This window comes from Chrysemys picta, chromosome 6, assembly GCF_011386835.1.
Source record: "Chrysemys picta bellii isolate R12L10 chromosome 6, ASM1138683v2, whole genome shotgun sequence".
Classification (NCBI taxonomy): Eukaryota; Metazoa; Chordata; order Testudines; family Emydidae; genus Chrysemys; species Chrysemys picta.
Genome location: NC_088796.1, coordinates 2,407,823 through 2,423,368, shown reverse-complemented (window position 1 = coordinate 2,423,368; position 15,546 = coordinate 2,407,823). Strand labels below are relative to the sequence as shown.

Sequence of the window (15,546 nt, the reverse complement as noted above, 5' to 3'; positions counted from 1 at the left end):
GAATAAGCCAAAATTGGTTAAATGTAATCTCTGTGTACTCCAATGTAGTGTTAAATAAGATGTAAAATCCTTCATGTTGTTGGATGTTTCCAGACTATGCTGAAAGAGTGTTCTGGGTATTGCACTACTAATGGGCACATTAATTATCTAACTCTTTCCCAGTTTCCACATCCAGCACTGCCAGAGCATTCAAAGATGGGTACCTCAAATTCATATTTAGGCATCTAATATATAAATTGCTGTATTGTCAGGCTTCTGAGTGAGCACACGTTCCACTGAAATCACTGCTCAGCAGCTCTGAAACATAGACATTTATATTTTAGGTGACTAAATACGGATTTAGGTGCCTAATTTGAGGCCCCCAAGTCTGAAATTTTTTGTCTTGAGCTTTTAAAGTAGATAAGACTTTACCCAAGCCTTGTGTGCAGCTATTAACAGATATTTTGGCATGGGATAGTGCCAGTTTTTACTTTTCTGGGAGCATGTTCTGTATTTGGGTATTAAGGAAAATATTATTTTGTACTTTAACACCCCCCCCCCCCCACCTCCCATGCCAATATACTTTCAGAGCGTAAGCTTGTTACGTTCTGGAAATCCTGTTTCATAAGGTTACTTTCAATCTGTTATCTGTCTGCGCTCTCTTTTGTCTTCCCTTAGTATTCATTTTCAGAAGAAGTCCAGAAGAAACCATTGCCAACTGCTGCCTCCCAGTGTTGTAAGTATGACTTTATTTTCTCTCTCAACACTATGTTCTTTTAAATAACCATAGGGTGAAAGGGCATTAGTTTAACATAGGCTGGTACATCTGGGCAAAGGTCTCTAGTTAGAGCTGCAGTTAGGAAATGTCAGCCTGCCTTGTAGAAGGTTACATCTAGGTCTGATGTTAAACTAGCCATTTGTATAGGTCCGGAAGAATTCTCTAAATGTAGGCTTCTGCCATACAGAACCCCATGAGTGATCTTAACTGTACAAGATTGATAGTGAAATCTGAAACTCGGCCTTTAACCTATCCTTGTTTTACCTATGTAGTAGGCACGTAAGGTTTATGAGATCATCCAAAATGTTCAGATCTCTGTAGTAACTATGGATAATGGGAGAGTTGGATGGAATATATTTCAGTCTTCACTCCAAGGTTGGTTTTTTTTCCCCCCGTCAGATCATTAACATGATTTTTAAGAGTATTTTATGGTAGTCTTATGACTTTTTTTAATGGTGTATTTTTTTGAGGAGGAGAATATTTGGAGGCTGAAATCATGTCAGTGCACCTGTAAAAATGTAGCAACATTTTGTGTATTATTCCTAATATTGCATTTATTCTCAGCATATTCTTTAAAACAGTGAGATGGAAAAAAAAATTCATTAATATTGTTTCTGCTTTAACTCACTATTTTGGGTCTGTTTCCTTTTTGGTACTTATGAAAATGTGAATGGGGGAAGAGTTTAGCACATGTTGTATACTGATTGTTTTGCAAAATTCTATTTTTAGTTTGTAGCAGGGAGGGGATATCTAATGCTATTGTAAGGTGAAAGCAAAGTTGATACATCCTTTAATGGCTTGACTGCTTTTGGAAATGTGACAGGGATGGGAGGGAATGCTCAGGCAATATTCTCTATAACTATACACTCCCCTTCGTCCTCAGCATAACTCTTTGGTGAAGTACAGGTCAGAGTTCAGTCTTTTCAGGACTTTTCAGAAAGCATTACACAGCGTTAAACCTCAGGGCTATTGTATGTAAAACCCTGATAAATGGATGGTAATAGACCCCAGTCAATTTCAAAGGGAGAGCACTATACGCTTTCTCAGTAAATCAGACAGTGCACACAGAAGACATTTTAAATAGTATAAAATATTCTAAGTAGTGTTTGAAATACTATGAATCAATTTTAAACAAAAGCTATTTGACAGTAAACTTCTGGTGTCCCTTGTACAGACTTGCACCTTTTGTTTCTGTTACAAACATTCAAATATAAGGCTTCAGCATAACGTTCTCTATACTTCAACACAGCACGTCCCCTCTGATCTTTTTTCAGAGGTCATTTTTCAGCCTTTCTGGCATGAATGTAATATGTAGTGTGTCACCTGGACTCTGCAGAGCTTGAGAAATGGCAGGTCTCAGTCCTTCCAAGAAGTCTGTAGTCTGTATCCAGAGTGGTGCAGGGGTTGGGATCAGCATATAAAATATCCATTTCCTGGAGCTTGTTATAGGGCATCATCTCTCCAGAAGCCCAGCTAAGTCAGGCAAGAATTCACAAACCTTCAACTCGCTAAGTGCTGCCCCAGTCTCTCCCTCTAAGTGAGATACAGTCCCAGTTAGCTGATCGCTCAATGGAAGTTCCACAGGCTCTGTAGCCTCTAGGGGTAACAAATGCTCCCCTGCCAGCTTTCCCTGTAGGTCCATAAAACATACCACAGTGATAGGTCCATCAATGGCTATTAGCCAAGGTAGTCGGGGACCACTCCATGCTCTGGGTGTCCCTAAACCTCTGACTGCCAGAAGCTGGGACTGGACGACCGGGGATGTATCACTCGATAATTGTGCTGTTCTGTTCATCCCCTCTGAAGCATCTGGCATTGACCACTGTTGGAAGACAGCATACTGGGCTAGATGGGCCATTGGTCTGACCCAGCATGGCTTTCCTTATGCTCTAATGATCAAACATTATCTTAATGGAGGGCTTCCCTGGTAAATAAAGCTGGAAGAGCACTAACCCATACCCAGAGTGGTACAGAGATTCGCACCCAGCCCACGCACCAGACGCATCTTTTGGTCTTGCTTTGATCGGTCACTCAGTCCATAGAGCTGTCTTTAACTTCTGTACTTCTATCCTTCCCCCTGCCCCCATTGCACTTTGGTTACATCAGCGCTCCGAGGGTGACTTGGGTGTCACCTGCCAGGTGGGTTGCCCACAGTGAAAACTTTATATAATACAGCATCAAAACAGCTACAGAGCATGTCCAGTAACTGCTGCATCCTGTTCTGGAAGTTTCTGGGACCCTCTAGATGAGTTGCCCTGCTCTGCTCTGCTCTCTGCACATGTGCAGATACTCAGAATATCTAGCTAAGATCCTAGTCTCCCCTCCTGGAGCAATATAGTGAAATGCTGCAGTATCATATGGGTTACAGAAGCAACATAATAAAATTCATGCTCTGTAATTCAAACAAGGCTGCTATCCTCTGTTAAAATCCTATAAGGCTAGGGTATTACGCTCTACAGGTTATTTATCCAATAGGCTGATTATGGGATCGCTACAAAGCTGTTAACATTAGTAAAGGTTAATTACTGTTTACCTTTTTTTGGACAGGAGAATTATCTGTGTGTGGTTTAATCATTTTGTCTGTAATATCTTCAGAGATTTTGAACATTTAACCAGTTAAAACATTCAGGTTTTCCTGGTCAGTTCTAGCTGAAAGCCCTACCAGAGTGTTTATTGAGCATCCCAACAGTGGTATCTAAAATAATTCCAAGTGTAGCTTTAAAAATTAAACAAATACTGTAGGTATTAAAGCAGGAAAATAATCCTTAAAATGGATCCACATATAGAAAAGGACAATTATCATATAAAATTTAAAACCAATAAACTGAATTGAAAAAACTAAAATATTTAAGTTGAGATGACTTAGTTACCAGGCTCCAAACTTCAAAGGATCAAAGAAAAGCAGTACCAATGTAAAATGGCTGAGGAATAAATGTTCTTCCAGATCATTAAAATGACTTTCGGGGCTGCCTGCAGTAGCAATACAGAAGATTCTCAGCAGTTGTGAAAGGCTCATGTGAATGATCTTTTCCAAATCTCATGATGTGTGGGTGAATCAGGAGGAATTTTCATTTATCAGATAGCTGCACCTGTTTCCACAGCACAGCATTTTTAAATCTTAAAGCTCCCATGACAAGCATCGTCTGCTGTGTATAAAGCTTTCATTTTATGTAAATCAAGGTTGTAAACATTAAAACTACAATTGTCATTTCTCGACCTCTTGCTAGTAGCCTCAATCTTGCTAGAAAGCAATCTTATTTATGAAACAGATAACGTGAAGGCCTGATGTCGGATCACAAATCAATTTTCTTCTTGTTTAAAGAAAAAAATAAATGTATCAAACATTACACATGCTATGCAACTATTCTTTCTTGGAACAATGGCATTTTGTAGCCTTCCAGCCAAATGGAAAACCTAGGAAGAAACAGATCTATTAGCAGTCTCCAAAGTATTAAATAATAGATCTTGCATGAGTGGTTAATTTGATTTGACCCTGGGCTTGAAAATGGAGCCATTAGAAATGTGGCAATGTAAATGTATACAGTAAGTGGCCAATCTATTAAATCTTTTTGAACTCCTAGTAAATTCTTTATAGCACACCCCTATCTATTCTTTGTCTATTGCCTTCAGTGGGAGCTGAGTGCTCAGTATCTCTGAAAATCAGGCTACGTGCATACCTAAATATGTAAGTAGTCCTCACCAAGTTCTGAAACCGTTGGCCTTGTAGCTCTTATTTTTACATAGTAAATCTGTGGTTGTGCTGTTCCCAAGAGTACAGTGGGAATCATGAGTGCTCGTACAGCTTCTGCACTGCCAGCATATAACTCAGTACTTTGCGGGGGGGGAGAGAGGGACGGACAACAATAAAAAAAAAGAACCTTTAAGCATTTAATCTTAAAAGAAAAAAGTCTAGGACAGACCGGTTGTAATTCCATAGTGAAGGCTGAGTTGAGTTTTCCTTGTCAAACAGGGATTCAGTCTCTTAATCTATGAAATAATATATAGCTTATCTGACCTAAAAGTATAGCGCTTTGAGATAGAAGGAATATTCTTAGAATTTACAAATGCATCGGCTAATTTTGTTAAAAATCAATTTTTAAAAAAGCCCAAGAAATTTAGCACTCATCAGACTTCTCCTAAATGAGATAAGAGGCTTCCCATAGGAATTACCAGATGGGATCAGACCCAAGATCTATTCAGTTCAGTATCCTGTCTCTGACAAGAACCAGCACCAAATGCCTCAGAGGATGGTGCAAGAACCCCAGAGTAGGCAGATGTGGGTATGATCTGCCTCTGTGAAGATCTCATCCTAAAAGTTAAGAGATTGTCTTAAAACCTGAAAAGTCCATATTTTAAATCCAGATTGGATGCTTTTCTAAAAAAGCTCTTCTAGTTCAATCAAGAATTAATTCACGGTAGTTCTATTGCCTATGTTATGCAGGAGACCAGACTAGATCATCAGAGTGGTCCCTTCGGGCTTTACAATGTGTGAATCATATAGATAAAGCTCACTGAAAAATCATAGGTTGCACTTGAAGAAATTAACCATTGTTGCATCTAATTATAATTATAGACTGGGCCAGCGATAGTTCCAGTCATTTTTAAACTGGGCTTTCGGAGTTAACTCAAACAATCATGACACTTTCTCCAGCTAATTTGTATGTTGCAATTCTATTGGTTGAAATGAGTCAGTGGAGTGAGGGGGGGTGGTTATAGATTCATAGACTCTAGGACTGGAAGGGACCTTGAGAGGTCATCAAGTCCAGTCCCCTGCGTTATACACATCTCACTGGTAGATTACTTGACCCCTAACTGTTACTGTTTTGCATCGGCTGTGTGGCTGTTCACTGCTTTGTCAGCATGGCGTTTCACTCCAATGGACTGGATTAGGTTCATTGAAGCAGGACTCCTGGTGAGGAAAAACCTCTCTGGGGGCACGAGCGATGGTTTATGGTCAACTCTCACAGCCCTGGTCTTCTCCCATGCCTTCCTCATGGTGGCCATTTCTCCTCAGGGTGCAGCTTTCTAACATTGAGAGAGGGGGGCATGATGGGTGTGACGGGATCTCCAGGGTGCAACCTGGGACTGTAGAACCGCTGTGCCCCCTTACCTCACCAATCTGGATTGTCTCTCACAATGCCTTACTGGTGACAAGCAGCAAACCCCTCCAGGTGCTGTTATCACTTAGTACAATCTCATGTGGAGCCCCTCACCCAGCCAGATTGCATGAATGCTCCCAGAGCCACTCACGAATCACACACAGAGAGGCACCAGCCAAATCCTCCCAGCCTTGTACCACAGGAATATACCGTCTTGCACTGCTCAAGACCCTTTCTTTAGCAATGCAAGTTTAATTGGTTCACCTCTTCATCAATGGAAAGTGAACATACACCAGCTTTTGTAAACTGAGCACATTTACCAAGCACTTCAGTCAAACTCAAACTCACTGGTAAGGATAAACATTAGAATAAGTTTATTGATTACAAAAGATGGATTATAAGTGATAGGCAAAAGTCGGAGTGGTTACCAAAGGAAAATAAAAAGATAAGCACAGAGTCTAAATTCTCAACCTTATTAGACTAGGCAACATCTGGACCAAGCAGTTTTTCTCACCCCACTGGATACTGCAGGTTGGTTACAGTCTTTCATATGCAGGCTCTCCCTGTTAGCCTGGGGACCTGTCTCCTCAGCTCCCGCTTTCTCGTGGTCTTCAGCATAGATGAGGGGGAGAGACAGGACAAAACATGCGATCTCTGACCTCTATTTCATATCCTCATTCCATGTGCTTGGAGAACATAAGTCCTGGCATATCTGGTTGGCATTGCTAAGTCACCAGTCAAGGTTGAGCAGTTCCTCTGGTGTGGTCTTGTGCAAGTGAGTCACTGAATTGCAACTCCCATGTTGGACAATGGCTGTTGATGGTGGTTTGACCCCCACCCAGATTTTGGTTAGGTCCTTTGTTGTTTCTTGGCAGCTAATATCTGGTGATTCCCCAACTCACAGCATATTTTAGTGACAACCATACAATATAATCTCATAACATCATATGCGCTAATGATGTACATATTTAGATAGAATAATGGCTTTCAGCAGATCATAGCCTTTCCTGTGATACCTTGCATGGCATGCTTTATATGAAATATCACAATTATGTACAAATGATGAATATGGGGGTTACACGGTGCTCCCCCTGAGGTACAGACTGTCAAAATGGGGATCTATGATGAAGGAACGCAGCAGATGGGAGAGAGGCTCTGTGTTCGGCAGACTGCCACTATGCAAAGCAGGATCCTGGGTTGTGGGGGAGCGCAGCGTACATGCCAATGTCTCTGGCTTTCTAAAGGCTCTTTCTGCCGCAGGTGCCTTAATACCCACTACCTTGGCAGGCTCTGGAGCCGAGGCAGCAGTTGTATGGGATGATCTTTAAATCCAGATGGGATATCTTTCTAAAAGACCTACGGTAGCTCAGGCAGAAGTTACGGGATTGACGCAAGTAAGCACTTGCTGAAATTCTGTGCTGTGGAGGAGGGCCGGTCTTATGGAGAAGTATAATGTTCCTTTCTGGCCTTATTTATTAATCTCTACTGATGCCTTGGCTCCCTAACCGCAAGTCCCTATTGGGTGCAAAGTTAGGGTTACCATATTTCAACACTGAAAAAAGAGGACACTCCATGGGGGCCTGGCTCCCCCAAAGCCCCTGCCCCAACTCTGCCCCCTCCTCTGAGCACCTTGCATTCCCCCTCCTGCTCTGATCTTGGTTGGGGGTTGCTAAGTGCTTCTCTGCTCCCCATTCACCCTGCAGCCCCTGCACCCCTCCGCCTGCCCTGCCCCTGTACCCCCCGTCCCTGCAGCCTCTGTGACCCCTGCTCCCGACTCACCCTGCAGCCCCTCCACCCCCCACCCCTGCAGCCTCTGTGACCCGTGCTCCCCACTCGCCCTGCAGCCCCTGTACCCCGCGCCTGCCCTGCCCCTGCACTCCCTGCCCCTGCAGCCTCTGTGACCCCTGCTCCTCACTCGCCCTGCACCCCCCACCCCTGCAGCCTCTGAGACCCCCGCCCCCCACTCGCCCTGCAGCCCCTGCACCCCCCACCCCTGCAGCCTCTGCACCCACTGCCTGCCCTGCCCCTGCACCTCCCCGCCCCTGCAGTCTCTGTGACTCCTGCTCCTCACTCGCCCTGTACCCCCCGTCCCTGCAGCCTCTGTGACCCCTGCTCCCGACTCACCCTGCAGCCCCTCCACCCCCCACCCCTGCAGCCCCTGTGACCCGTGCTCCCCACTCGCCCTGCAGCCCCTGTACCCCCCGCCTGCCCTGCCCCTGCACTCCCTGCCCCTGCAGCCTCTGTGACCCCTGCTCCTCACTCGCCCTGCACCCCCCACCCCTGCAGCCTCTGAGACCCCTGCCCCCCACTCGCCCTGCAGCCCCTGCACCCCCCACCCCTGCAGCCTCTGCACCCACTGCCTGCCCTGCCCCTGCACCTCCCCGCCCCTGCAGTCTCTGTGACCCCTGCTCCTCACTCGCCCTGCCACCCCTGCACCCCCCCGCCTGCCCTGCTCCCCCGCTCCCCCGGCATCCTCTGCCTGCTGGGGGCTTCAGACGCTCGGCAGCGCAGGTCCCTGCAGCCCCGGCCACAGCTTCCTTTCTGCCGCCGAGCACGTTCCCTGGCCTGTCTGTCCCCGCGGGAAACAGCTCCCGCGGCGCCGGGTTCCGAGCTGCGCGGGGCAACGGGGCCACGGTCCCCCAGTGGCCAGGGGGGTCCCCGCCCGCGAGGGAAGCCCGAGCCTGCCCCCCATTCCCCACCTGAGCATTGTAGCTGGGGCAGCTGGGCTGCGCTGCGGACCCGGCGGATCGTGCTGGGCGGACCCTGGCTTATGCCTCCCTATTTCCCCAGACATGTCCGGCTCTTTGGAAATTCCCCCGGGACGGGGATTTGAGCACCAAAAAGCCGGACATGTCCGGGGAAATCCGGACGTATGGTAACCCTATGCAAAGTCCTGGATGTCCCCAACACAAGACTCCCCTGACATAAACCTCTCCCCGATCCAGGCCCTATTCACATCCTTGCCCTCTCCCCTCTGTCTTCAGTATAGCCATTAAATCTCCTCTCCTCACATGGGGTACTCTCACGCTTGTCACCCCCCGTGCTCTCCACACTTTTCTGCTCCCCTTTCATCCCCTCTCCCCCACAACCATAACTCTGCTCTGTAGTCATTCCAGGCAATGAGTATACAGTTATGATTAGGGCGTATTAGTCCCAGATTTGATTAACTATTTTTAGAAGGTGCTTTAATTTTTTTTTCTTTTTGGCATAACTATAGTGGAGAATTAGTTTTTTTGGGTGCATAATATGTGCCTTTCCAGACCTTAACATGTTTGGATTTGTTTTTAATTTAACTTTAACTCTGAATTTCCTAATGCTTGTTTGTGGAAATAATCACAGCACCCCCATAGTGTCTTTTACCAGTAATCTGGAGTTAAAATCCAAATCAGTAAGTTACATGGCTTTTATTTTATGGAAAAACACTGTTTGAAGTATACTACCTTGCATGGAATCTTTATTTGATTACTCAGTTTGTTGAATCGCTGAATGCCAGACTCATTTAGCATTTTAGAAGGCAAGGATTTGTTCTTTATACATGCCCAAAATTGCTTCTAGCAATGTCAAATTCCATTATATTTCACTGCTGAGTCATTCTACCAGTGTTTACATGCTGTCCACTTCAAGTCAGTCACGATGCAAACTGGTACAGAAAGAAGTGTTTGTATTTTTAGAAAACATATTTAATTTTCTCTGCTGGCAAACCAGCAACTGCAAATATTGTCTGTAACCAGGGAGTTAATAAATCTGAAATAGGCAGAAGTTTCTCAAGAGGGTTCTTATCAAGACAAGCTAATTGCTTCCAGATTGTTTGTGTGGTAAATTTGTCCCTTAATTCTTAGGAGTCAGAGGTCTCACTGACAGTTATTCTGAGAATTCTTGTTCTTCCCTTCAATGTGCATTCTCCCTCCATGTTTGTGCTTCTGTCCCCTACCTGCAGTTAGACCCTGATGAAACCTTCTCTATTCTGGGTGACTGGTTCTGTCTGTCTTGTTCTGAGTTTACCTAGTGTGTAGTACCCCTGTCCACCCAGATCCTGTGTTTTCTGCTGTGCGCTCCCTTCGGAGATGGGTAGAATGGCTGACTGCTTGGCTGGGTGATGAGGAATGATAACAGTTTCTCTGATTATCATTGCTACTGCAAGAGAAAACCAAGCCAGCCTGTCCCAGAAGATGACAGGTGGGAGGAACAGGCAGAGAGGTCCAGGAGAGAGAGAGAGCAATGGATCTTGGCACCCTTTGGAACACCTCCGTTCTTTCTTCTCTGCCTAGTCTCCTTCTCCTCTCCCTCCACCCCCATTACATCAGCAGCAAATCACTATTAAACACACTTTCCAGTTTGTTTTTTTGGTGATAATGTTTTTTCTGGTACTGCTTCTGTTTGGAGAAATCCAATAGCTCTGTAGGTGGCAGGAACTTGGATAAATGTTACACAGTGCTCGTAGTTACAAAATATTTTGCCATAATTTTATCATATCCTTCTGATGACTGGAGTATAGAAATGTAGATAAATTCTCCAAGGCTCAATTCCAGCCCACATAAATTTGATTGTGTTGATCTTTTTTTAAACATTTCAGAAAAAGCAAGTACATTTTGCAAAGAACTGAATTGTCAGTGTTGCCTGATTCCAGTGCTGAAGGTCCCGCACCCTTGATTTTCTGGCCCCATCAATTCTGTGTTAGTCAGTCTGTGGAACTCTTTGCCAGAGGATGTTGTGAAGGCCAAGACTATAACAAGGTTAAAAAAAGAGCTAGATAAGTTCATGGAGGATAGGTCCATCAATGGCTATTAGCTAGGATGGGCAGGGATGGTGTCCCTGTTTGCCAGAAGCTGGGAATGGGTGACAGGATGGATCACTTGATGATTACCTGTTCTGTTCATTCCCTCTGGGGCACCTGGCATTGGCACTGTCGGCAGACAGATACTGGGCTAGATAGACCTTTGGTCTGACCCTGTCTGGCCGTTCTTATGCTGTGCAATTCAGTGCTGAGCATCCAGTACTGGAGGTCCAGGAGAATCGCATGCAGCGGGTAACACGTGCTAATCGGGGAATTCCTTTATCTATAGTACTATTTCCACATGGTGATCTGGGATGTTCGCCTTGCTCTCCAGCCTTTTCATGATTGTGTGCTCTGTCAGAGATGAAAGCTACACAGCAGGGTTTTGAGTTGAGAGAGCGTTTGTGTAACATACAAAACTTTCTCCTTGTGATCAAGACCAAATACCCATCTGCTGGGGAAAAAGTGTCCAGACAGATTCTTTGGACAGAGTTCTTGTGTACCACCATAGATGTGCTTATTTTGGGGAAGTTCTGTGGCCTGTGTTATACAGGAGCCCAGACTAGATGATCAGTCATCCTTTCTGATCATGGAATCTATGAATGTGGACTGAGACCTAAGATTCAGATTATCTGTTAAGCAAGGGGAGTAAATCCTGACTACTACTTGTTTGTTATCAAGGGCATCAGCCACTATCTACAGTTTTGCTGCAATCAAACAAGACTCGGTGTTGTTGGTAGATTCCCCTTTCTTGGACTGGAATCAGGAATTCCTCTGTTTTCTATCTGAGTCCATTGGTTCAGGAGATCTGTCTGCAGGCAAGTGATGGAGCTAAGATGTCATCACTAACCCTAACTGGCTGCTAGCAGTTTTGTCTTCCAACATTTTTGCTTTGATGTTAGATCTGTTCTCCTGTTCACTGGATGTTTGCCCTCAGCCAGGGGTAACAGTGTAGATTTCAGCCTGAGTCTTTTCAGGGTTCAGATTGCTGAAACATTTGATAAGAACTTACTTCAGAAGTCTAGTGGAACCTACTGAAAATCAGTAACTTTTGACCAAGTAATCCTCATGCTTCTAATCATAGAACTGGAAGGGACCTTGAGAGGTCATCTAGTCCAGTCCCCTGCACTCATGGCAGGACTAAGTATAATCTAGACGGTTCCTGACAGGTGTTTGTCCAACCTGCTCTTAAAAACCTCCAATGACAAGAGATTCCACAACCTCCTCAGGCGATTTATTCCAGTGTTTAACCACCCTGACAGTTAGGAAGTTTTTCTTAATGTCCGACCTAAATCTCCCTTGCTGCAGTTTAAGCCCATTGCTTCTTGTCCTAGCCTCAGAGGTTAAGAACAATTTTTCTCCCTCCTCCTTGTAACAACCTTTTATATACTTGAAAACTGTTATGTCCCCTCTGACTTCTCTTCTCCAGATTAAACAAACCCAATTTTTTCAATCTTCTCTCGTAGCTCATGTTTTCTAGGTCTTATAATTTTTGTTGCTCTTCTCTGGACTCTCCCCAGCTTTCCTGAAACGTGGTGCCCAGAACTGGACACACTACTCCATTTGGGGCCTAATCAGCACAAACCAGAGTGGAAGAATTACTTCTCCTGTCTTGCTTACAAAACTCCTGCTAATACATCACAGAATGATGTCTGCTTTTTTTTTTCCCCAACAGTGTTACACTGTTGACTCATATTTAGCTCCTGATCCACTATGACCCCGAGATCCCTTTCCGCGGTACTCCATCCTAGGCAGTCATTTCCCAGTTTGTATGTGTGTAACTGATTGTTCCTTCCTAAATGGAGTACTTTACATTTTCCTTATTGAATTTCATCCTATTTATTTCAGACCATTTCCCCAGTTTGTCTAGATCATTCTGAATTTTAATCCTACCCTCCAAAGCACTTGCAATTCCTCCCAGTTTGGTTTTATCCACAAACTTTATAAGTGTACTCTGTATGCCATTATATAAATCACTGATGAAGATATTGACCAGAACAGGGCCCAGAACTGATGCTGCCATCCTTACTGCTTGGATTTGATTTCAGCTTCCACCCTCACATACTCAAGGCAACTGTCCTCACTCACCTTATAATAACTTAATTTTTGGGAAGGTTACTCTATGTAATGCTAAGGTTGCTTGAGATAATTGCTTTGTCTTGATGGCAGATCCAAAGGAAACTGGATTTCTTAGCTATGTGATCGATGGGGTTATGAGTGCTACAGGGTAACTGTATTCATTAAGATGCCCTGGGAGCATTCACTCCAGTGCAGGTGTCTCTCTTGCTTTGGTGTTGGAGTTTGTTTCACGAATCTCTTGAGGCCCTCTGATCTGCTATTGGTCAGACTGTCACCTGTACCATACCTCTGTGGAAACAGTGTTCCTTATAACCATTTCTATAGACTAGGGACGCAGTGAGATACTGGCCAAATAGCTAATCCTTATAAACTGTAGCCAAAATGGGAAATGTGATTTGGTTAGTGACCTCACCTCTTCCATTCTCAAGCCCTCTCAGCTTCCATTTTATATGGGTTACTATCCTGTCTGTATTTCCCCATTTATCTTTTATACCCTTTTTATGATATGGCAGGTATTAATTCACCTAGAGATATCAGAAGGTATCAGTTAATCCGAAGACAGTATCTGTTTCATGTCTTCATGCTGTGTTTTACATACAGTTTGCAAATCTGATGCTTAAAGCTCCATATGTCCCTAAAGCAAAAATTTGTCCCTCACTGAAGTCTATTCTGGGAGAGCAAAATTCTGGTTACTTCTAATACTCCTGATTTGCCGTTTAGAGCTGATTCATGTTTTGGTGGCTTTGCTGCTCACCTTCTGAGGGGATGGTACTGCTCACTAATCTCTCGCAAGTGGAAATATGCAGAGGCCACTCAAAGAAAAAGGTTACAAAACCAATAACTGTTCTTTGAGGGTGTTGCCTCTGCATATTCACACTTTCCCTGCCCACGTTCCCCAGTTCTTCAGAACTCAGGTCAAGAACTCCAAAACTAGGGAAGGAATTGCAGGGTGTTTGGGGTCATCTCCCTTTGCATTCTCTCATTGCTCCGAGAGGGGGGAGAGGGAGGGGCGAGTGGCCCCAATGGATACTGCTCTTCAGGAGATTCCACAGCTAAGTGCCAGTCCCGCAGCTGTGAATTTGCAGAACTGAGGGGGACAAGGCGGGTGAGGCAATATCTTTTACTGGACCAACTTCTGTTGGTGCGAGACACCATCTTTTGAGCTGCGCAGAGCTCTGAAATGCTGAAGAAGAGATCTGTGTAGCTCAAAAGCTTGTCTCGCACCAACAGAAGTTCGTCCAGTAAAATATACTACCTCACCCACCTTGTCTCTCTCATCTTTGGACCATCATGGCTACAACTACACTGCAAACAATATGCAGAAGTGACACTCTTGAAGAGCACAGATACTTACCAGTAATCTCACTTGTTAATGTTCTTTCTAAACAGAAAATAAATCTTACCAGACTCGGAGGGTTAAACTGTATCCAAACACTGTTACGTAGGCCACAACTTGCTGCTGATTTTATTTATAAAGAGATTGTAAAAGCAAATAGTACACTGGGAAATAATGTAATGGGCTACAGTGGTTGGAAGATGGCATCATTGTTGCAGAATGACTATAGGGGCATGCTAGGAAGCTCAGAGCTCTTTCAAAATCTTAGCGCGCGCGCTCTCTCTCTCTCTCTCTCTCTCTCGCTTGAATAGGCATCTATGTGGTTGAAGAAAATGAAAATCGTTTGTTTGTAAAACTGCAGATGGATGCCTTATTTACGTGGAAGACTAGTGTCCACAGACCCCGGTAGGCATAGTAAAAACACCTAGGAAGATGCCTCCTATCCAAGAGTGTTTTATCTACCTTAAGGCAAGACCCATGTATTAGTTGTTTGTTAAGCAGTAGGAGGAAGTGTGGGGTAGAAAGACAAAATTACAATAACAAAACAAACCATGAGGTTATTCAGATAAGTAACTTTGATGATAAAAAGGCTTCTTTGGTGGTGGTGGACTTTTTAATATACGTTATGACTGTCTGTGGGATCTATCAGCTTGTTAGGTATTGAAGGAGAACTAGTAAGTCCACTCACCACTTTGCATCTGCCTGACTTGTTGAGTTCTTAACGAGGAAATCCAAAACTCTGTAGAAAATCTCTTAACATTTGTTTGATATCCCTAATACTTGACAGTTTAGCCTGCATAGTTTTAAATTAGTGAAATTGTTTTAATACAGTTGTTTAAAAATCGGTTGGTCGTTCACTTATATGGCAAACACATCAAAGTTCTGAGTTTACTAAGCAAAAGTTGGATGGCAGGAGAGAGATCACTTGATCATTGCCTGTTAGGTTCACTCCCTCTGGGGCACCTGGCATTGGCCACTGTCAGTAAACAGGATACTGGGCTGGATTAGGATGACCAGACAGCAAGTGTGAAAAATCGGGATGGGGATGGGGGGTAATAAGAGCCAATATAAGAAAAAGCCCCCAAAATCGGGACTCTCTCTATAAAATCGGAACATCTGGTCACCCTACGGCTGGATGGACCTTTGGTCTGACCCAGAATGGCCGTTATGTTCTTAAGTTGTTTACCTTACAGCCACCAAAGATAATGCAGAGAGCAGTGGGCTAGGTAGCTGTGATGTTATGAGCAGTTGTAGAGCATACACAGAACTCTGGACCTGGCTCTTAGCGTCTGAGTAAAGGCGGAACATCGATTCAGAGTTTGGCTACCAAAATGCGTGCTTGTAAAAGTTTGCATGTGTAAGGTGACTAGTTTAAAAACTAGTCACAGGTTTATTCTACACCTCGGCATTGACGTTTAAGAGTGCAGCTCAGCAAGCTGGACATCCTGAAAGCATTAAATACTGTACTGAAAAATTGTACATGGAGGGACTTGCTCCGGAG

The 15,546-nt window shown here is 44.3% G+C and overlaps 1 protein-coding gene across 5 annotated transcripts in view; it reads left to right on the top strand.

Annotated features, from left to right (window-relative positions):
* Positions 1 to 15,546, top strand: part of UNC13B (unc-13 homolog B) — a 378,814-nt gene that overhangs the window by 108,511 nt on the left and 254,757 nt on the right. For 4 of the 5 annotated variants that reach the window (XM_065598630.1, XM_065598632.1, XM_065598633.1 and 1 more), the window contains exon 7: positions 658 to 715. In XM_065598630.1, coding sequence (XP_065454702.1) covers positions 658 to 715 — 58 coding nt within the window. Of the gene's footprint in view, positions 1 to 657; positions 716 to 15,546 lie in introns of those variants that run through there. The other variant, XM_065598639.1, reaches the window with a different exon arrangement.